The sequence below is a fragment of the Prionailurus bengalensis genome, chromosome D3, assembly GCF_016509475.1.
Source record: "Prionailurus bengalensis isolate Pbe53 chromosome D3, Fcat_Pben_1.1_paternal_pri, whole genome shotgun sequence".
NCBI lineage: Eukaryota > Metazoa > Chordata > Mammalia > Carnivora > Felidae > Prionailurus > Prionailurus bengalensis.
Genome location: NC_057356.1, coordinates 9,075,942 through 9,099,851, shown reverse-complemented (window position 1 = coordinate 9,099,851; position 23,910 = coordinate 9,075,942). Strand labels below are relative to the sequence as shown.

Here is a 23,910-nt window from a genome sequence, read left to right as displayed (position 1 = left end):
TTTTTATCCCCCCAAAAGGAGGCCCCATACCCACAGTCACCCCCGCCTCCGCCCCAGCCCCTGGTAACCACCAATCTGAGATCTGTCTCTAACAGATTTGCCCAATTATGACATCCCGTATGTGTGGAATCTTACATTATGTGACCTTGTGTCTGGCTTCTTTCACCGAACGTCATGTTTTTGAGGGTCATCCACGGTATAGCAGGTGTCAGGGCTTTGTTCCTTTTTATGGCTAACTCGTATTCCACTGTATGGATGAACCAGTTTAGCTAGTCACCCGCTGAGGCACACTTGGGTTGTTTCCCCTCTTCATATTTTATGTAATAGAGTCACACAAGTACGGGTTCTTTTGGGTTTGGCTGTCGCTGAACAGAAAGTTTTTGAGGTTGGGGAAACATTTTGAGGTCTTTCCTCTGGCACCCTCTGTCCTTCGTGGCAATGGGATGGGGGTTCTGGCAGTCAAGACATGTGGCTCCCCAAGAAGGTCCAGGTGGGAGATCTAGCTCCCTGGCTAACACTGGAAGGTGGTGGGGGAAGGTGGAGGAGTGTGTGGGGACATGTCACGCCACACTGTGGGCCGTCTCACCCCTACAAGCCTCACCTGTGCAGGGCCTAGCCTAACCCAGGCATCTTGGCCTGTTCTTAGATCCCACTGACGGGAGGTCCCTGTGTAATGACCTAACGGCTGGCTGTTCCTTGTCATGAATTATTCAGTTAATGGAAGCCAAGTGTTTCTTACCTGGTGCTTCAATTAATTGCTTGTAAACGCTCAGGAAAGCTGCCTCGGCCTCCTGACTTCTCTTACTAAGGGCCACCACCTTTGGAAACAAGAGAAAGAGTCATGTGTAATCATGGCATCTGAGTCTAGAAGAAAATAGGATCATTTTCTGTATCTGCAAACATGGGATGGGGAGGAGGAGGGGAAATGAAAGTCAAAAGTGTAGAGATTAGAAAGTCCAGGTTCAAGGGTGCCTGGGTAGCGCAGTTGGTTAAGCATCTGACTCTTGATCTCACCTCAGGTCATGATCTCACAGTATGTGAGTTCGAGCCCCGCACTGGGATCTGCCCTAACAGGGTGGAGCCTGCTTGGGATTGTGTCTCTCCTTCTCTCTGCCCCTCCCCAGCTTGTGCTCTCTCTCTCTCTCTCTCTCTCAAAATAAATAAAGACACTTAAAAAATAAAAAAAAAGAAAGTCCACATTCAAATCCTGGCCGTACTGGATCCTAGCTGTATGACCTTGGGCACATCACTGGCCCTCTCTGATCCTCAGTCTCCTCAGCTGGAAAATGGGTGAAAACTAGAACCTCCTATAAATAGGCCTCCCAGGCCTCTTATGGGGACTGAATGAACCTGCATGTTAAGTGTTTAGCACAGGGCCTGCAACAGAGTATTTTGCTAACAGCTATTATTATTATCGCTGTTATTAAAGGGTAATGCTGGAGATTCAAATATGACACATGTTCTGGGGGAAAGTGTGACACATCTGGGGAACATTCCTAGCTACTGAGAATTAAAGAGAAATTGTTAAAGCTCTCATAAGATGGCAAATAGCTCAACGCATGCTTCCTGACTGATGAAAACACAAATGGCTGAATGACCCAGTGGTGAAGAGTTTATTCATGCATTTGTTCTCTTGCTCACAGACTTTCTTCACTCTGCCGGTGAGGTTCCATAAGATGAATTTCAGCAAGACATTTCTGGGACATAGTGACATCTCATCCCTCTCTGCTCCTGGCTACGAATTCTGAGCTCTGGCCTCACAGTGGCCTTGATGCTGGCTCTTGGTAGCCAGTCCCCTTGGCATAGTCCTGGGCCATCCCAGCACATGGCTAGAGCGAGCTCCTTATCCACAGGCCGCCATCCCTACATCCTTGGGAATATTCAGGGCTGGGTATCCCCCTTTGGACTGGAACATCCTTATTCTCTGATACTGATATACCTCTCCCTCTGGGGCCAACTTCTTCAATGATGAATCTATGGGGAATATCCACTTGTACATCACCCTCTTGCAAAGTTGCGCTTTTCTTCTGAATCCCAGTGATGTCATTTGGAGGAGTGTCTGTGATCAAATTCCTTCCCTCGATGTGAGCTCTGTGAGTACATTGTCTGGTGCACAGAAGGTACTCAACAGAATTTGCTGAATGAACAAATCTAAGCGGGTTGCACCAACTCAAGGTCCTGCCTGTGATGCCATCCTGGAAATGAGAGGGGCCGATTCTGAGACAGTTCATTCAAAGAAGTGGCCAACTAAGGCACAGGCCTTGGGATCAGGTCACCTGGGTTCAAATTCCAGCCCCACTACTTACTGTCTTTGTGTCCTGGAGCAGATAGGTCATTTCAATCCCTACGTCTCTACTTCCTCCTCTGTAAAATGAGGATAATAACATCACAGCCTCCCTTGCTGGAGGATCAAATGACTTAACACATGTAACGCCCTTTGTAAAACTCATGGGATGCATTAAGTTGCATATATGTCACCTCTTGGTATGACCGACCCCTTCCTTCTTGCCTGTTAATGGGGACAGGTTCTGTCCAGCGCCGGGTGATCAGCCTCAGGTGCACTTATCTGGTGTGATACAAAGACCACCTGAGAAGGCCCTGCCTCCACACACAGCACACTGGGAAGAATTCAAAAACCACAGAGGTTCCCCTAAAGCTTCCAATATGGCAGCCAGAAATCACATGTGGCTACTGAGTACTCGAAATGTGGCCAAGTCCAAATTGAGATGTGGTGTGAGTGCCAAATACACACAGGGTTTCAAAGACTTAGTAGAAATAATAAAAAAAAAATGTACAACAGCTCACCGGCATTTTTTATATTGATTACATGTTGAAGTGATGACATTTTGGATATTCTGGGTCAAATAAAATTTTTTATTAAAATTCATTTCACCTGTTTCCTTGTACTTGTTTTTCAATGAAGGTACTATAACATGTAAAAGTACATCCATGGATCACATTATATTTCTATTGGACAGCATAGCTTGAAGGTTTTACAAGGTCCACAGATAATTCATTATTTAAGAGGTAGAGGGAAATGTATGGTTCATGTTGAGTAAATGATTTTGTTTTATTATTTTTTTATAAGTGTTATTTTTTTTAATGTTTATTTATTTTTGAGAGGGAGAGTGCAAGCAGGGGAGGGGCACAGAGAAGGGGACAGAAGATCCAGAGTGGGCTCTACACTCACAGGAGCAAGCCTGATGTGCAGCTCGAGCTCACAAACCGTGAGATCATGACCTGAACCAAAGTCAGATGCCCAACGGACCGAGCCACCCAGGCACCCTGAGCAAATGATTTCAAAAAGGTCAGTATCAAAAGTTCCTTAAGTCTCTTGCTGTTATTCTGAGAACAGCCTCCAGTATTTTTAATTTTTAATGTTTTATTTTAATTTGAGAGAGAGACAGAGAGAGAGAGAGAGAGAGAGAGAGAGAGAGAGAGAGAGAGAATCTGAAGCAGGCTCCAGGCTCTGAACTGTCAGCATGGAGCCTGACGTGAGCTGTGAACTCACAAACTGTGACATCATGACCTGAGCTGAAGTCAAGATGCTCAACCAACTGAACCACTCAGGTGCCCCTAGTCTCTGGTCTTTTAAATTCCAGAGTGAATGACAGTCTTTCATTCATTCAGCAAACATTTCCTGAGCACCTGCTATGTGCCAAGCACCGTGGGCTGAGAACTCAGTGATGAATAAGATGATGTGAGACCCTCATGGGACTCACAGTCCAGTGGGGAGATTGACATCAAAGCAGATTCTCCAGATAACTCATTAACTACAAGTGCTAAATGCTTCGAAGGAAATGTACAAGGGGGCTTTGAGAGTGTGTAAGTGGGGAGGGTGACCCCACTTTGAGAGGGGTGACCCAGTTTGGTGGGTGGAACATTAGGAACTGTCTCCTGGAAAAGAAAAGGCAATGGTAAACATAAAGAATGTTCCAGAATCTAGGAAAGGTAGAAAATCTACCAAGTGCAGGTAGATTTTAGTTTTTGCTGAGATGGACAAGACACAGTTTCTGTTCTGGGAACTCAGAGCTAAGTGGGAGACAGAGCTACACCCAAGGGGAACCATAATAAGAGAGGAGGTGATGCAAACGCTGGAGTCTCTAATGTGATGAGGGAACAATTAATTCAGAGTTTGGGGGGGGCATCCTTGATGGGCTAATAAAATAATAATAAAATTATAACATTCAGCGTTTACCATGTCCCAGATGCTCTTACTATCCCGATCACCTCTCCCCACGGACACACCAATCATTGAAGGTCATTATCCCCACTATGCAGATGAGGAAACTGAGGATCAGAGACACTGAATAACTTGCCAAAGATCACCCAGTAGGTAAATGGCAGAGCAGGATTCATGCCAGGTCTGGGGGTTCAAATTCCTACTCTGAATCCAGATGCTGGCCCCTTTCTCCTGGATAGAAAAACCCTCAGCCAGTGGGGATAGTCACTCAGACCCCATGTGCAATCTTATGACATCATCTATGGCTGTACCAAGACACGGACTGCTGTGCTGCTGATCTGCAGCCCAGGAAAAGCCATGAGAAATGGAAGCAATTCATCTCCTGATCCCTAGATGGAAAATTATCAGAGATCAGACCGCAAAGTCTGAATGCTTCATTTTACAGTCATCCATGCTGAGCATGTGTGGTGTATGGGGTTTGGGGAAAAGCATAAGAATGTTCCACTGACTTCTAAAAAGGAACTCTGGCAGGGGTGAGGCAAGTGCCAGAAGATTCCTTTCATGTTTCCCTGTCCTTGCCTATAGTAACCTCTGCTTTCTGCTCATGGTGCTTATCAGTTTGTAAGGGAGTGTTATTTATCTGTGTGACTGTCTCCTTATACTATTGGTCTGCCCATTAGAGCTACACTGTCCAATATAGTAGCCACTAGCACATGTGGTGACCGAGCACTTTGAAATGTGACTATTCCAAATTCAGATGGGCTTAAGTGTAAAATATGGGATTTCCAAGTCGTAGGATGAACAAAGGTTGTAAAATATCTAATTTTTTATACCCATTTTATGTTAAAATGATGACATTGTACATACTGGGTTAAGTAAAATATATTATTAAAATTAAATTCACCTGTTTCTTTTTACTTTTTAATGTAGCTATTCAAAAATTTAGATTACATATGGGGCTTGCATTACATTTCTACTGGACAGTGTTGGTCTAAATCAAGGGGTGGTAAACTATGGTCCTTAGTCCGATTCTGGCCCTTCACCTGTTTGTGTAAATAAAGTTTTATTGGATTACAGTTGTAGCCATTCTTTTATTTATTGTCTACAGTTGCTTTCATGCTATAATGGCTGAGCTCCTAGTTGTGACTAAGACTCTGGCTGTAAAATAAAAAATATTTGGGGTGCTTGGCTGGCACAGTCAGTAGAGTCAGTAGATCTCAGGGTCATGAGTTTGAGCCCCAAGTTGAGGGTACAGATTACTTAAAATAAAATAAAATAAAATAAAATAAAATAAAATAAAAAATATTTACTATCTGGTGCTTCATACAAATGTTTGCTGATCCCTGCTTCAGAGACTCATCTAATGGCTAGATAGTATTTTCAAAAGCAGAGACCTAAAAACATCTTGGAACAGTCCTCAGTTTTAATCAGTTCAAGTTTAGGACTTCCCACAGTAAATATGACTTGAGGACAGTAGCCACGGGGATGCCCTGCCTGTTCAGTCTTGTTTTAGAGCAATCAATGACTTTGTTTCCAGAATACCAGGTCAAAATTCCTAATGGCATTAGAGCCCGATCCGGTGCTGGGCCTAATGTCATTAAGCATCTCTTGGTCTCAGTTTGTTGATCCATCAAGTGGGAAGAATGATCTCCATTTGGCAAGAAGCTGCTGGGGAGGAATGAGCTAACACGTGGCAAAGGGTCCCATAGAAGTTGGCAAAAAGCTTTCTGATAAAGCAGTTCATTAAATCTTCTTCCAATCACACAGGATGTGTTTTCCAAAGTCTGCAACTCTAGTGCATTTCACCCACGTGCCCAGACAGGTGAGCTTGGCACAAATAAAAGGCCATGTGTCTCTGCCTCATGGCGGGGCCCTACCACACAGAAGGGCGGGAGAAAGTGTCCAGAATGACAGATTTGGCTTGTGACAGGCAGATCTTTGAAGGCCATCTGGAGAAGGAGGAGGAGGAGGAGGTGGCGGCCAGCTACAGACACCAAGAAGGTCACCATCAGAAATAGCTCAGCATCTGATGGAGCACGTGGCATTTACACCACCCGCTGTAATACGAGGGTGAAAATGTGTTTGGTCCCCCGAGTATGAAAATAACAGGTGCGGAACCAGTTAAGTCAAGGGAGAGGCAAAAGCCTGTTCTAGCCACTTAGCTCTCGTCTGTCAAGTGGTTAAAAGTGGCAAATTCGGGGGCCTCTCGAGGCTGAGCTTCCATAAGCTATCCGAGCTAGTGGTGACAACATCCACTGGTTATCAAGAACTTCTCTGTCCAAGCTCTCTACAAAGAATGGTCAGAGCTTTCGGAAGCTGAACCCTTATTCAGCGCTCAGTGCCTTATCTTTGGAATCTCCCCCTCCCCCCGCCACCCCGGTGCTCAGATGTGAGCACTGTTATGCCCTCATTCTTCAGAGGAAGAAACTGAGGTTCAGGGAGGCCAAATCACTTGGCCAACTGAGAGAACCAGTTGATGGCAGAGGCGGCCCAGAGTCCTCTCACTCCAGGGCTCAGGCTTAAACTAGAAACGAGTGCTTCCCAAAGCATGTTGCACAGTCCCCTGGCCATGAAAAGGAGGACCTGTGGCTAAGTCTGCACACACTTTCTGCCTGCATATGTACAGAATGGACGCTCAGACAAGAGCTGTAGGAAAAAGTCCCCTTTAACTCAGCTTAGCCCAGTGTTTTCCCAAAAGCATTCAGGCCACAGAACTTTTTCCTTCAGAGAATAAACCTGGAAACTAAGGTTCTGTGGAACACACTTAGAAAACAGCTTTCTTTTACCACTGGGTCCTGGGCTCCAGGGAGGGTAGTGTGCAGTGGTTCTGGGAGATAGGATGGGTGTGTTTGATATGGCAGGATTCTGGGAGAAACTGAAGCCTTATGGGCAATTGGGAGGAGGTGGGTTCTCTAAAGATCTCAGGATCAGCACCTCTGAGGAGGACGCAGAAGGCAGGAGATCTGGGGAAAAAGGAATCAGCTCGGGATGGCGAGGGGTGGGGGGTGCCCTTTAATGCTCTCTGAGGCCTGGTTCTCCCTCTGGAGGCCTTGTGTGCAAATCTGAGGGGGTGCATAGGGAGCAAGGAGGGGTAGGAAGAATGGGTGGAGGCACAGAGAGGAAGGAGGCCCGGAGAGCCAGGGGTGCGGAGAGCTGCAGTGTTCATGGTCACTGAGGGAAGAACAGAGAAGGGGGTCATGGAGAGTCAGGGAGGCACAGACATCGGGGGAAGCATGGAACCAGGGGGTCAGAATGAAGGGGGAGCAAGGGGTGGGGGCACAGAACCCAAGGGGAGCAGTAACAGTGGAGGGGGGTGCATGGAGAATGAGGGGGGGCAGGGGCATGTGGAGAACGAAGGGCAGGAAGAAACCCGGCAGCTGTGAATGGGGGAGTAATCTGCTCACTGTGGTGGCTGCTCCGGGCAGGGTGCAGGGTCTGGGGTAGGTGTTGGTGCCCAGGTCTAGGGGGCTGCTGGAGAGGGGGACAAAAGAACAGACTTGAAAAGTGATTCGGAGATAAACTGCTGATTCGGGACAAGGTGGAGGCTGAAGGTGGGGAGGGGTGCGGGGTGCATTTAGTCAAGAGAGAGGAGCAGACTCAGGGGGACACACATAAGAACAGTCTATAACCAGCTAAAGATCCTTGTGGCTATTGTGTCGAGAGAAATAGATGCATTCATTCTGAGCCATAAATATTCCATAGGAAGGAGTGGACCAGGGGTGAGAGGAGGGTGGACATTTCAAGGGGACGCAGTCTTAGAAAGCTCTAAGTTCTCAAAATGGGCCACATTATGAGACACTGAGCTCCCCATCAGGAGAGGCATCCAGTATATGACCATGTATCTGTGAGACTGTCAAGACACTCAGGGAGATTTGCACACAGGGCTTTGGCTAGACTACCCAGAAGGCTTATACGTGATTCTAAGATAAGAATCTGTGTGATAGATCCCTTTACTTTAGAGTAATATTCTGATCTTCTACCACCTGTAAAATGGGATAACACGTATCCTGTTGGGCTGGTATAAGAGTTATTATCACTAATAATAACAGTGACTACTAAGCATGAACTCTGTGTTACGCACTGTGTTAAGTGTCGGACACGTATTATCTCATTTAATCGTAACTCTGAGGAGGTGGTGTCACCTCCCATTTGATGGATGAAGACGCTGAGGCACGGAAGGGAGAAGGCCACACCATGTGGGAGCTGGGCCTCAGATTCAGCTTAGCTGGACTTCAAAGCCCACACTTCTAACTCCTGCTTGGGACTGACCCTAGCGGGGGGTTTGTGGAGGCGGCTGGCCTCTCTGAAAGAGCTGGAGGAGCTAGGTGGTTAGGGGACTGGGAAGCCAGGAGGAGCCGAGCATCCAGCTCTTCGGCAGAAGCTGATTCTCCCGCCTCACACAGTGTGTCTGTTGGGAGCTCCTTTCCCAGGTTGAGCGCTAATGCTCTCTCTGCTATAAATCATTGATGTGGCAGAGCAAATGAAAATTACAATTTAATGTTGGGGCTTAAATAAGAAATAAGAGTTTGACTCTTATTTTTGTTGGCTATTGTTGATCTGCGCTTTCTCAGCTCCTGCCTGGATGGGGGACAGAAGGCTGACACACTCTCTGGCCTTCTGAGGTGGGGGCACTCCGCGAGGGTCATGGGGATTCTGGAGAGGCCTCATCTAGCAGCTTAGGAGCCAGCACCAGATATTTCCAGATCCTGACAGGATGGAACAGAATTAATGTATCTGGCCACATGTTACTATTTTGAATCCTCAGGTGTAAGTCACTAATTCAAATTCCATGCTTGAGATCTGAGACACCCCCCCCCTGCCCCCCACTCTAGAAAGTACAGCTTCTAGATTCTCCCCTCAGTGCCTGAACCTGCAACAGTGATGGACACAGGCAGGAGCTCAGTAACTATGACAGTAACAGGTGGTATTTACTGAGCACCTACTATGTGCATGCCCAAGGAGAATCATCCTGCCTCCTCCCCAAGTCCCTCAAATACATATTGGGTGCTTTACATGCATTAACTCACTTGATCCTTGCCAAACTCCCATGAGGTGGTGTTACAGACTGAACTGTGTTCCCCTGAATCCGTATGTTGAAGCCCTAACCTCCAATGTGACTGTATTTGGTGACAGGGACTTTAAAGAGGTATTTAAAGTTAAATGAGGTCAAAATGGCAAGTCCCTAATCCTATAGGACTAATGTCCTTTTTTTTTTTTAAAGATTCAAAAAAAATTTTTAATGTAATTTTGTTTCCCCAGTGTGGGGCTCAGACTTGTGACCTTGAGATCAAGAGTCACATGCTCTGCCAACTGAGCCAGCCTGGCACCCCAGAACTAATGTCCTTACAAGAAGAGGAAGAGACCCCAGGGCTGGAGGAGCACTGAGGAACAGAGCGAGAAGGCAGCTGTCTATAGGCCAAGCAGAAACTAACCCCGCCATCACCATGGATCTTGGACTTCCTGCCTCCAGAACCACGGGAAAATAAAAGTCTTTTGTTTCAGAGACCCAGTCTGTGGTATTCTATTAGCTTGAACTAAGATAGGTGGGCTCTATGGTTATTCCCATAGAAGGAAATATGAGAAACTGAGGCACAAAGAGTTTAAAAAGCAGCCAAGGATATAGCAGCTCTCCAGGGAGGCCCAGGGTTTAGGCAATTTGCCTTCTTGGGGACTAAAATATTACTTTGACAGGAGGTGGGAATAAACCAGCAGGCTGGGCCCTTTTACCAAGAGGATGGACAAATGGTTGCATTAATGGGGGCCATGTGACGGATGCCAAAGGGGAAAGCAGCTGTTCAACAGCAGAGGTTTGAGATTTTAGAAACCAGTCCTCTTCCAGCAGGTTATACTTTTAGCCCCAGGTGGTTTCCATTGAATGCACAGGTGGGGTGAGTCATCCCTTTCTGAGGAGTCATTCCTACGCTTGTCCAGCTCCAAAAGCTACCTTCTCAACCTGGGGTTGGCCAACTGTTAGGTGTGAGTCCCACCATGGGAGAGTCTGTCTATCTGTTCATTGCTGTGTCCCCTTCACTCAACCTTGCACACAGCAGGTGCTCAGTAAATGACTGCTGAAAAATGAGCTCAGTGTTTATGTGTCATCCTTGGGGGTGATCCTAAGGCTGGAGAGAAACCGGTGGAAGTGGCAGTCCTTCCTTTTAGACCACCTCTTAAAGACCGGGCTGTTCTAGGCACTGGGCATTCAGCACCAAGCAAGACTGAATCGAACCTGTACCCTTGAGGATCTGACACTCTCAAGGCAGAGGTGGGCAATAAAATAAGTCATAGTATAGAATGTCTGAAAATGATCAAGAGCAGGGGAGGCAACTAAAGCAGGGAGAGGGATAGGAGTCTGGGGCAGGGTGTGTGCTGCCTAGCAGGGCCAAGGAAGGCCTTGGGAGTAAGTTGTGCAGTGATCTGGAGGAAGGATAGTATTCCAGGCAGTGAGAAAAGCAGGTGCAAAGGCCCTGGGGCACAAGTGTGTTTGGCTTGTTTGAGTAACAGTGAAGAGGCCAGTATAGTGGGAGAAAGTGAGTGAAAGGGAAGAGAAGGAGAGGAGGTCGGGGAGGTAAAGGGCAGGGTTAGAACCTTGCAGGCCACTGTGATGTCTTGGGACTTTTTTCCTCTGCAGGGGATGAGAAACCATGATAGGGTTTTGAGCAGAGAAAGGGACATGATCTGATAAATGTTTTAACAGGATCCCTCTGACTATTGTGTGGAGAATGGACTGAGGCTGGCTGGGGTGGAAGCAAGGAGGGCAGAGAGGTGGCTACTGTAATAGTCTGGGTGAGCAAGATGGCAGCTCAGAGCAGGGTGGTGGCAGTGGAAGCGGGAGAAATGCTCGGGTCTGCATGCATTTGAATTTGAACCACCAGATTTGCTCCTTAGGCATACAGAGGCAATGTGGCGGTGGTGAGACGTAACGGGAAGTCAGGAAGACTCCACAGTCTGGGGCGTGAACAACTGGATGATCTTAAATGGCCACTGCTATGATTTTTTTCCTTCCTCTGCAGGCCAGGCCAGGCCAGGCCGGGGGTGGGCACTAAACCAACACTAATTAAATGAACAAACAGGGACGCCTGGGTGGCTCAGTCGGTTGAGCGTCCGACATCAGCTCAGGTCATGATCTCACGGCTGGTGAGTTCGAGCCCTGCGTCGGGCTCTGTGCTGACAGCTCAGAGCCTGGAGCCTGCTTCACATTCTGTGTCTCCGTCTCTCTCTGCCTCTAACACACTTGCATTCTGTCTCTGTCTCTCTCAAAAATAAATAAACATTAAAAAAAAATAAAAAAAAACCACGAATGAGATAAGGAGGTAATTTAAAAGGCTCTCTGAGCTAATCCTTACAAATCACAAACATAAATAAAACCCCTAATCAAGAAGGATGATGGAGAGGGGCACCTGGGTGGCTCAGTGGCTTAAGCATCTGACTTCTGCTTAGGACATGACCTGATCTCACAGTTCGTGAGTTCGAGTCCTGCATTGGGCTCTTTGCTGTCAGCGCAGAGCTCGCTTTGGAGCCTCTGTACCACCCCGCCTCCTCCCCTGCTCTCTCTCAAAAATAATAAATAAACATTAAAAAAAAAAAAAGAATGATGATGGAGCATGGTGCCCCCCAGGTAGCCCAAACTGAGCTGTGATCTCAGAGGCTCTGTAGAGGTCCCTTGCAGGCTCTCTGATGAAGTAACCGAGTAGCCCAAGGTAGAAGGGGACAGAGGCCCGGGATCCACTCCAGAGGAGTGGTACTGGCACTTGTCCTGGGGAAGTCAACAGGAGAAGCTGAACCTGAGAGCGAGCAGAGCCAGGTGCTGGTTTCAGCTGGCATCTTGAGTCTCTAGTCATCTTTGAGCAAGTCTCACCCTCTCCCTGAGTCTCAAGTTCCCCATCTGTAAAGCGAAGGTGCTGGGCTTAAGTTCTCTTCCTACTTGGTTGTGCAACGGCTCTAATTCACCTAAACAGACAGACAGACACCCTCCTCCCCACACACTGATACCCCACCCCACTGGTATTTTAATCAAAGGAAGTGCAAGGCCTAGGAACCCACCCAGGCTCTGACTGAGGGGTGGACCTGCTGGGAGGGACGAGGCAGGGGAGAAAAACACTGTGCAATTTTATTCTAATATTTGTAATTATTCCCAGGCTAAAAATAAGGCACAGAGGAAAGTGTTTTCAAATGTCGGCATTAATGAACACTTTTTATCCAACATAATACAGGCCCCCAAACGTATTTATGTCAGGCTCCCTGAGATCTCGTGAGCGGCGCCCCACGCCGGGCTGGTTTTCATGGTTTGGAAGCAGCGCAAAAATGAAATGTCCCACAAGCGCATTCTGGCAGGCTGGCTATTAGCAACAGTATAATCATCAATTACGTCCAATCACAAACTACTGATTTTATAATTATCAAATGAAGTTCCAACTTCTCACCTCTGCTCAGTGGCAACTAATATAATCTCTCAGTTCAAAAAGGAAGCTTTTTTTCTTTTTCCTTTTCCTCTTGTGCTCTCTCTCTCTTGTGGGGAAAAGAATTTCCAGGCCTCCACGTAAGACTGCATTTAAATTGCTTGTCACTCAAAACAAAGGCGAACCACTCATTTGTAATTCACCAGCCACCTGAACAGACTGCCTGTTTTCCTTTAAGCATCCATGCACTGGAGCACAAAGATCATTTTTCTATTGTTAAAATTGTATAAGCCAGGGCTTTTTTTAGCAGCGAATACACAATTCCACTTCTCTTCGGAGGGCTCCCAGCATAAAAGGGACAGGAGGCTTTCTTTAGTGCCTTATAAATAAATTTTGCTTTGGAGTATTAAAAAAATCAACTGTATGCTCATATAACACACCAAAAAGCTTATTATCAAGGCCGTATATATGTGAGGGCAGGACAGAAGTTATGTTTCCTTGTCCTGCCCAGGGTGTGGCCAGTGGATGAAGCTGGATGATTCAAATTCATTCTCATGGGCGCTGGAAGCATCTGTGTCCAATTTCCTCTTTTGGGAGCTGCAGATACCACAAACGTAGCTCCGTGCTGATTGGCATTTGGCTGGCAGGCTATGAAAGCAGAAGCAACCCAGGAGTGGGTGCCCTGGCTCGGCCTTGCTGTTCTAGCCAAAGGCAGGCTCCAGCTGTGTGTCTGACTTTCTGGCTACTTCACCCCAGAGGGACAAGCCATGGACGACTGTCACGGAGCCCCTGCATGCAACTGACTTGTGGCTCAGCCTTTGAAGGCCAGGCTTGCTTCACAACAGCTCCGTTTTACTGCCTAATTGATTATAATCATAATACTTCCAAATTTAATCTAGAGCTTTTCATAATTTACAAAGACCTTTCATAGAAATTGGTGCGTCTGAGCCTCCACACACTCCCAGGGGTGGCCCTGGGCAGGGAGGATCGTTGTTTCAGAGGCCGAGAGAGGCTGATACAGTGGCTCCAAGTCACACAGGAAGGGCCCAGCTGGAGCGCGAATGGGATCTTTGGACGCAGGGCCACCTGTGTGGCAGGGAATTTGTGTGACTCCCAACCTGAGGTGGGAGAGTAGCTTCCATCATGGGTAAATTGGAACAGACTCAGGTTCACCTCTAAAATGTCCCCTTATGGCGCCTGAATGTGCTGCACTTTCTGAGTGGGAGAGTAAAAAATGGGGTTCTTGCCAGCCCACCAGAAGTTATTCATAAGCCACAGCCGGTCTTTCTCTAAAGTAGCCCTGCGGACTAACAAAGATTTTTGATTTAAAATAACAGCGAAACTATTATGCATGATGGTGGATACACGTTATGCATGTGTCAAAACCTATAGAATGTACAACACAAAGAGTGATTCCTAATGTAAAGGACAGACTTCAGTCTATCAATATTGGTTTAGCAATTGTAACGAATGTACCGCATTAATGGAAGATGTTAGGGGAAACAGGCTGGTTGGGGGAGGGAAGACAGTATATGAGAGCTCTATACTTTCTGCTCAAATTCTCTCTAAACCTAACTAAAGCTGCTCTAAAAAAGTCTATTAAAAAAAAAAAAGGACAGTAGTGAACACGTATCAAGCAGTTACTATGTGCCAGGCACTGTTCAGTGTTTAACACATTTGCTTATTTAATCCATACAACAGCTCTGGGAGGTGTCATTATCCTCCTGATTGTATTGGTGGTGAAAACAAGACATCAGAGAGGTGAAGTAATTTGTCTGAAGTCACACAGCAAGTGGCAAAGCTAGGATTCATACCCTGGGCTCCAGAGCCCGTGCCCTTAGCTATGAGAGTAATGGGGTTTTCACTGCATTCCCACCCAAAGTCTTTCCCCTTGTCCATGGGATATAGTTGTGTGTAAGAATTCCACCTCGCTCATGGGTGTCACACAGTGCATTAAACTAGGGGTCATGAACGATGGGGTCTAGGGCCAGTTGCACCCCAAGGACATATTTTCTTGGACCCTCTAGTGTTTTAAAAATATTTGAGCCATCAAAATTCATCAAGTTACATACTTAAGATTTGTGCATTTTACCGTATGTAAATTACACCTCCATAAAGTACTGTGAGCATGAAAATATGTGCATATATATTGAGCCAGCATTTAAAAACCAGAAGAGATCCAAATTACTGGCTTCTCTTGGAAAATCAGAGTATCTGGCTACCCTGGGCCCACGTTTCCACTGACAACCAACCACCGCCTGGAGCCAACTAGCTGTCTCCTGTCGAGACAGGCTGGGGGTCTGCAATTCACCGCAGCCTCCCGTGCTCCTGCAGTACAGGTGTGGGCCTATCTGGACCTCCATAAACACCAGCGTTTTCTCTCTGTCCTAGACAGACATCCCTTTTCTCCTTGCCTTGTCTTCGCCACATTCTTCTTGAGTTCTGTCAGCTTCCTACCTCCTCTCTGCCCCTTCAAATAGGGATTTTGCAGTCCTGATGAAAATCGGGAGTGATGAGCGGAGTGTCCCATACTCGTCCTCCTTCTCACTTCCAGGCAGCTCCACAGAGCTGGCAAACTGCCTTTCCAAACTGCAACAAGATCTTTGTATGAGCCCTCCACGGAATAGATACAGAATGGTTAGGCCCTCCCACTCAAGTCCGCCTGGGCTCAGAGAAAAGGGGCCATTTAGAGTATCTGGATGATTCTCCTTTCCTGGTGGTGAAAAACTTGTCGGCATGGTCGAGAAACACCTAGCAGGGCTTTCTGTGTATTCTGGTGGGAGTGGTGGAGCAAAGTGGGCCCTGGAGAGAAAGGGGTGAGTGAGGGGAGAGGAGAGCAAGGGGGCACATGCAGCAGAGGTTTAATAGAGGCCTGTGGCTTCAAGGAAGGGCCAGAGAGCACATGGGCAAGTCTCAGGGACCGGGGTCTGAAACCTGTGTCCTGGCTGTGTGACTTTGAGAAAGTCACTCAGCTTTCATAAATGTAAAATGGGTACAATGATGTGAAGAGCTGTGGGGGGATCCAATTAGCTAGCACTTAATGAATGTGCATGGGGTGGATACATGAACATCCTTCCTTGACCTCTCTCTGCCTCCTTTCTCCACCTAGAGACCAGCTTGGGTGTGGAGACACCAGCAGTTAAAAGACATGCTTCGTTCACGGTTAATACGGAATTAGGGTGGTTGAGTCACAGATGGCTCTTGGGATTTCTGGGCGAAGGGTTCCAACAGTGTTAGAAATTGGTGCTTTCCATGGGGAATGTGGGGAGGTGGGAGCCACTGGAACGTGAGGGCCGAAGCCAAATTGCCAGTGCGGGCAGAGGGTCAGGGATGCCAAGAATCACCCTAGCCTGCCCCTCAGAAACAACAAGCAGCCTCTGAAACAAAGAGTGGTCCAGGGGTCAGTGTGCCAGACTCAAATGATAGCTGTTGCCTTCTGAGCTGGCTTGATGACCCTGACTTGGCCCCTGAGCTCAATCAGCCATGTGCCTTGGCATCCATGACCCTAGAGAGAGGACTGCAGGAGTCCCAGGTGGCCGTGAGAGGGGAGACTATGCAAGTTCTCCAAAATGCCAGCTCAGAAGAGCAGAGTTAAAAGAGCATACATGCCCTTTATGGAGAGGCGGCCACCCAAATGTCACGAAGCGCCACCCTGCCTAGGCTTTTAAATATAGCAATGTCCTTTCTGGATGTCTCTGAGGAGTGTGGCTCGAGACAGGCCCATGAGAACCTCAGCTGGACACTCAGGGCACCACTCTGTCTGCTGCCCCATTTGTGTAGCCAGGGGCTGCGGTTCTCAGCTGCTGCTCGGCTTCCTGAAGTAGGTGGATTCCATTCCCAGTTCCCCTCACTTCTCTGTGGCCCTGGGCAGCCACTGGCCTTCTCTGAGCCTTTGTTTCCACATCTCAGGGTTATCGTAAGGATTAAAGGTGTCTGATATGCGTTATAATTGCTTAGCTCGCAGGCTGGCAAACAGACAATGCTTAATAGATGTTGATTCTACTGTTATTAATTATTATGATCTTCAGTGTGCCATGCACAATGTGGAGAGGATATGCCCCAGTCCCAGCCCACGAGTCCTACAGTGAGAGAGAGAGAGAGAGAGAGAGAGAGAGAGAGAGAGAGAGAGAGACTATGGAAAAGGGCAGAAAGCAAGCAGCATTTTGAGGAGAGAGTCAAGGAGAGAGTGGTTTGTCTTGCAGGGGCACTAGAGGAGGGCTTCAAGGAGGAGACACTGGCTCACAAAAGATGAGCAGGATGTTGATCTGCAGTAGAGGGAGAGGCTGGTGTGTGTCAAGGTGGGAGGTGAGAAACTGCCTGGTGTAATCAGATAATACTCCTTGCCCCTCCCTCCGAGTCCAAGGCTGCAAACAGGGGGCCCATGGTTCAAATCCCCTTATGAACGTGGTTTTGTTCAGGTTAAAAAAAAGGTTCATTTTTAGCCAACATTTAAAAATCAGGAGACTTTACATAAAAATCGAGATTTCTAGCTTGTCTGGAAAAATCAGAAAACATGGCCACAGTGTACTCACATTCCTGCATAATAAGACCATAAAGAAAACAGTGAATACTTACTGAGCACTTAGTGTGCTGGCCACTGTTCTTAGTGCTTTACACACACGAAGTCTAAAAATCCTCATAAAAGCCCTGTACTGTAGGTGCAGTGATATGCTGGTAAAGGCCCTGTTCATTTCCGTGGCATAAATATTCCCATAGTGGCAGATTTCAAGCTACCAATATCACCAATGAAGGAGTGCACTGTATGAGTCTCTCCAGCACATCAGTGGTAGGTGAAATTATCATTTCTAGTCCTCAGATAAGGAAGCAGAGGCACAGAGAAGTCAAGAGACTTCCCTAGGGTCACACAGCGAGGAGAGTGGGCAGAGCAGATCTGGAGACAGGTAGCTTGGCTTCCAAGTTTGTGCTCTCAGCCTCCATTATATGCTGCAAAACCCGACTTTTCCAGTCTGCTAGAGCTGGGCGGAGGCCACTCTTTAGGTGGCACACAGAGCCCAGGCTTGCCTCAGTCTCCACCCTGTCATCTCAGCTGTGCCTGCATTGCTCATGCAGCTTAACTGTAAGGCCCCTGTATCTCTGTTTGTATCTCTGCTTTGGGGTATAAAATGGCACCCTGCCCCCAGACTGTCCCCCTACTCTACTGGGAACCTTACCAGGTACCTGGACACAAACAGAAGGCACCCAGTGTTGGGGGCGGGGAGACGAGCTTCTTTTCCTCTCTCCTAACACCATCTCCTAGTACCTGGCACAAAATGCCAGAGCAAACCTTTTAGTTCAAATGCTCTCTCCCCTGTTTCTCTCATTCTCTCTTTGCCAGGAGCACTAACAGCATCAATTTAATGGAAGCAATTTTTCTGTTCCCCTCTTCGCCTCCCACTATCCCATATGACAAAACTTGGAAACAACATGATTTATTGGGGAAAAAATATAAAAAACAGTTCACCTTAGGTTAGAAATGAAAAAAGTTGCTGTATCCCCTGTGCCCTGTTGGGAGAAGTCCTTCCATTTATCAGGGGAAGGGGGCTCAGATGGGGAATCCCATATTCTTTGCTGTTTTCTCAAAGGCAAGCAGCCCTTGTGAAGCCCCCACAACCCTCATCCTCCCAGCTGAGAGCCTAGGATGGCAGCAAATGAGAGAAAGGCATATGTTTGGTGGGAAACGTGGAAATAATCAAGTGAGACTAGATTCATGTAAATAATTTAATTACCTTGCACAGCTATGAAATCTCTTGGTTTCCGCTTCCATTATTAATGATGAATGTTAACTATCAGAGGACATTGGCTGAGGTTTCCTGACATACTGGGGGAGGGGGTTTAGGTGTCCCTAGGCAGCCATACCAGGCTTGTCACTGATCAAACTGGTCCCTGCCTCCAGCTGATCCCACCCCGCCCTGGGATTGACTGGGAGATACATTATGTACCTTGTGATGGAAGCACCTAGCACCACCTATGAAAAGACTTATCAAAAAACACAGAACCTGAATGTGACCAAGCCTCTAGTCCAACTGCTTGTGCATGGCAAAACACAGGGCACAGAGGAGCAAATTAGACCACACCTGGCGACACAATCAGAAAAACCTCAGCTAGAGGTGAGGAGACTTGTCCAGAGTCCCTCAGCTAGTGGTGGAGCTGGGATTTGAACCCAAGCTTATGAGCACGGCATTCTCCTGAGACCACAAGAGAGGCCAGAGAAAGCGCAGCTGGGCTGCCCAGAGGTGAATAAGGACCAGAAGAGCCCAGAAGCAAGGAGGGCACTTCTGCTGCAAGGGGCAAAGTCCGTCATCCTGTTCTCTCTCTAGGCCGGCTTTCTCAGCTTCTCAACTGATCTCAAACTCAAACTCCTGGGATAACGAGTACAGTGGCCTTGCTGGAGACGTATCAGGAGCTGGCAACCAGCAGTGAGCAGGGAGTCTTCAGGAAAAGTGGTCCAACTACTCCCACATATAAATCACACACACACACACGCACACACACACACACACACACACACAAAGGTGCGGGATGGAAAGGGAGTTTACAGATTAGCAGAAGTAGTGTGACCAACTTGTCGCAGTTTGCCTGGGGCTTTCCTGGTTTTAGCCCCAAAAGTTTTATACCTCAGGTCCTTCCCAGCTTTACAACCCAGAAGTTCTGTATCCCAGTCCAACCAGGACAGCTGGGTTGCCATACTAGGAGGTACATCAACCAATCCCAATGTGTGGGTCCTGGATGAGTCCTGATATGGATCAAAAATTTTTTTTTAAAACTGAGGAGCCAATCAGGGATACTGAAGCGTTGCCTGGATATTGGATGATAATAAGAAACTACTGTTAAACAAAAGAGTAACCATGTGTGTTATGCACATTAACTACACCTAATTGTGGTCATTTCTTAGCAATAGCTACACATAGCACACCTGAAATGAATATAAAGCTACATGTCAATAACATCTCAATTTAAAAAACTGTTAAAAAATATAAGATGATACTGTAGTAATGTTTGAAAAGGTTTTTTTATTTTTTAGATGTATGCACTAAAATATTTAGAAGTGAAATGATCCAATGAATTGGGCTTGCCTCAAAATAATCCAGAGGTGTGAGAGGCAAGTGCCTATGAGCCAACAGTTGTTGAAACTGGGTCCACATGACTCATTATTTTATTTGCTTTGTTTTTGTGGTTTTGAATTTTTCCATAATAAAGAGTAAAAGGAAGACAGAGAAGAAGAGAGGGAAGGAAGGAGAAAGAAAGAAATGATTGTAGGAAGATACACATTCTTGGAGCCAAATTTGAACACTTGAAATTTACAAGTCTGATCTAGAACACAGATCAGCAAACTTTTTCTGTAAAGAGCCAGAGAGTAAATATTTTTGGCTCTGTGGGACAAATGGTCTCTGTTGGAACTACTGAACTCTGCCCTGGTGAATGCGCATGGTTGTGTGCAATAAAACTTTATTTACAAAAATAGGCAGCCAGCTGGATTGGGTCAGTGGGCTGTAATTTGCCAGTCCCTGGTCTAGAAGGATACCAGCTGGATGCAGTTCCACTACCTACTTGCTATTGTGACTTTACAAAAGTCACCTAACCTTTCCAAGTAGTAGTTTCCTCCTCTGTAAAATGGTGATAATAATAGTAACTATGTTAGAAGGATTAAATAAGATAATGAATGAATAAATGCAGCTGGGTCTAAATCACAGTGAACAGGTTCTCCACAAACAGCAGACTGTTATCAATCTGTCATACCCTACAAGAATATTTTGTTCACTGCTTAGAATAGCGTCTGGAATGTAGAAGTTCAACAAATATTTGTTGAATTGATGAATGATTATGCCTTCTCCCATTAAGAGAAGAAGGTATGGATAGGAGAATATGGTCTTCTCACTACTTTTCGCAATGTCAAGGTCTCCCCACCCTGTACCTTGGAAAGGAAACATTTAGAACGGAGACATCCAAGTCTTCCTTCACACTACAAGGAGTCATCTTCTGAGAAGAACTTCCCAAGAGGTTGTGTAGCTGAGTTTGCTAAAAAGTCAGGAACATTTCAGTGTGATCGCTTAATTTAAGGGGTGGTCCAGGTAAGCGGGCCATCCCAAGCTCTGGTGGTCAATGTGTCACAGAAACAGCAAACTGCTCCACCTGGCCCTCATGGGCCCGGTTGGAGACTGCAACGTGGGCTGGAGGTGCCATGGAGAAGCTGAGCCAACGGGGGAAGTTTTCATCCAGTCTTGGCTGCCGTCTTGTTTGGATTGGAAGTCAACTCTCAAATATTGGAGCAGGGCTCGCTGGTTTTGACTCTCCTTCCACAGAGAACCTAGGGGTATGTAAGGTCTTGGTGTAGGCAAATCACGTGAAAGAATGAAACAAAATGGCAACAGAGCCTGGCTCTGATGGGCAAGAACTAGAAGCAATTCATTCTCAGCCGCATGATTTTCTTTGTCTTGACTTTGGGGCAAAATATATAGATGATTAGGGTGGTGGAGATCTGCACACTTTCAGGGCTTTCTACACCCCGAGGTAGACACCTGTCTTCCCTCTCTGTTTTGCTGAGAATCACTCTACCATTCCTCCAAGAGCAAAACCACAAACACCTGCAGGAACCTAGCAGTGGCTCCACGATGTGAAGGGGTAAGGTAAGAGGGAGAGGCGGGTGGTGGGAAGCATGGATGGACAAAACTGGTAAGAGGCTGGATGAGGCCTGACAGCCAGCTGGCTAGTCTATGATCTTTCTTCTACCTGAGATGGGCCACAGCGGCTGATGTTTGTACTGAGGCATCTTCCTGTCCACAGCTGACTGCACCCGGCTGACACTGGTCACAAGCGAGGCTAATGATCTTCATTACCCCAGGAGTTTGAATTTGAGACTGGTTGATTTTGATTTGTCTGAGCTTCAGTGACTGTGGGGTGAACCCGGAGGCTGAGATGGCTGAAACAGGTGCCACTTTCTAACATGTGCAAGAAAGCCAGCCTAGGGAGCAGGAAGGATAAGGGACTCTGCCCCTTGCAGCAGAAGTGCCCTCCTTGCTTCTTGGCTCACCTGGTTCCTTGTTCACCTCTGGGCAGTCCAGCTGTGCTTTCTCTGGCCTCTCATGTGGTCTCAGGAGAGTGCTGTGCTCATGAACTTGGGTTCAAATCCCAGCTCCATCACTAGCTGAAGGACTCTGGGCAAGTCACCTCAACTTGATGAGCCTCAGTTTCTTCTGTAAAATGGGGAGAATACCAATTCTTTCCTTATAGACTCCTATAAGGATTAAATGGCACAACTGTGTGTCTGGCATACAACAGATGTCTCATAAATATCATCGCAGCTAACGTAGTAATAAATTCTCTTTGTGAAGGCTAGCTTGAGTGGATGTTTGTTTTTTGCACTCTAAGGCTTTCTCTAAAAACGGGCCTCCAGCTGCCCTCAACACCAACGCCTCCCACTCCGAGGCTCAGAAGGGGCTGGGGGTCTCCTTCCCTCCCCCACCAAGACCTAGACTGAGACAGAACACAGACATACGGGATTACTCCTGATGGCCCAGGAAGCCCCGGTGTTGCTGTGCCCCCACCCTACTCATTACAAAAAGCAACAGGCGAGGCAAACAGATGGCAGAGAGATGGCTTTTTTCCTCTCCTCCTAAATAACAAGGTGAAAAAAAAAAAAAAAAAAGGAAAGGAGATGAACAGATTTCTACCGTCTAGGAGATCAAAGAGAAATGGCCATTTTCACTGATAAAAAACCTCACTCAGATGCTGTCCCTGAGCCCAGGCATCTGATCTCCTGGGGTGGGACTGGGAAGGGTCTGGCTTGCTATTGCCTATCGATGTATCATTAATTTCTTTTTGTTTCCTGCTATGGTGCACACCCGACTCAAGGTGAGAGAACGCAACTAGGCTGCGACTTCTCAGATTGATAGATTGCGTTTCTGTGCCGGGTCCGTTTCATGCTTGGTGACTTTGCAGCAAAGCAATTATCACTGTGGAATGCATAATGGCCTAATTAATAACTAATGTCAGGTTGGCCTCTGAGCCATGATTATACCTTGGCAAGCCAACTTTTTTTTTGTTTAAACATTCCAGGAGAAAAATATTATTATAATTGACTGGTTAAATTGTCAAAGTGTCCCTACCCATGGACGTGTAAGCATGTAAGGCCTGGAACAGAGAGGTGTTCTGCTGCCAACTGGCCGTGTGACCTTGCTCAGTATCTCAGCATCTCTGTGTCTGCACCTGTAAGCAGAGCCACCTTTCTGGAACTGAGTGGGATACCTGCATACACACACACACACACACACACACACACACACACACGTTATGTACCTCTTACTCATTGCTATATCCCCATTTCTTGGCACATAGTAGGTGCTTAGTAAATAATGGTTAAAGTAAATGACTCTGGAGTCAGACTGCCTGGGTGCAAATCTTGTTTCTGCCTCTGATGAGCAGTGTGACCTTGGGCAAGTTACCTAACCTCTCTGTGCCTCATTCCTCTCATTTGTAAAATTTTGATAGCATCTGCCCCATAGGTGGATATGAGGAATAATGAACTGGTATCTGTAAAGTGCTTAGAATGCTGCCTGGAACATGGAAACCACCATAGCAATGTTTGCCAATATTACTATATGTCAACATTCATGTAATAAATACTTATGTGGCAACCATTGTGTGTCAGGCTCTGTGTTGGACCTGGGAACAAAATAGTCTACAGAGTGCACCCTCTTTCCTTTGGTTAGGGAGCGACAAGCATTATTTGAATAGACAAATAAATATATAATTATAAGTCAGGCTAAATATTGTGTAGGATGCCATGAGCGTATGTAATAAGGAGGCTTGATTAAATTTGGGAAGTCACAGAGCCTCTCCTGAGAAAGTGACATTTGAACAGCAATCTGAAAGACGTGTAGGCCTTATGTCAGTGGTTCTCAGCAATTGTGCCCCTCAGGGGACACTGTCTGGAAACACTTCTGGCTGTCCACCTGAGGAGAGGGATACTACTGGCATCAAATAGGTGGAGGTCAGGGCTACTACTCAACAGTCTACAATGCAGAGGACAGCCCTCGCAACACAGAATTATCTGGCCCCAAATGTCAGATGTGCTGAGGTTGAGAGCCCCTGCATTAAGCAGACAAAATAGGTGGGGAGAGAGCATCAAGCAGAGGGAAGAGCAGGTGCAAAGGCCTTGAGGTGGAGAGAGCATGCTTTCAAGAAAGTGCGTAAAGGATGCAAAGAGGGAAGGGGACCGGATGAGAGAGAAGCTACAGGATGAGTGGCAGAGGGCCTCACTGGTGGTCGTCAGAGGTCTGGATTTCATTCCAGGTTCCCTGGAAGTTACTGGAGGGTTATAAGCAGAGAGGCCTG

At 46.9% G+C, this 23,910-nt stretch overlaps 1 protein-coding gene across 5 annotated transcripts in view; it reads right to left on the bottom strand.

Moving 5' to 3' along the window:
- The window catches only part of CUX2 (cut like homeobox 2), a 264,392-nt gene that overhangs the window by 61,504 nt on the left and 178,978 nt on the right, over positions 1-23,910 (bottom strand). For all 5 annotated transcript variants that reach the window (XM_043557590.1, XM_043557589.1, XM_043557586.1 and 2 more), the window contains one exon: positions 740-818. In XM_043557590.1, coding sequence (XP_043413525.1) covers positions 740-818 — 79 coding nt within the window. The remainder of the gene's footprint in view (positions 1-739; positions 819-23,910) is intronic.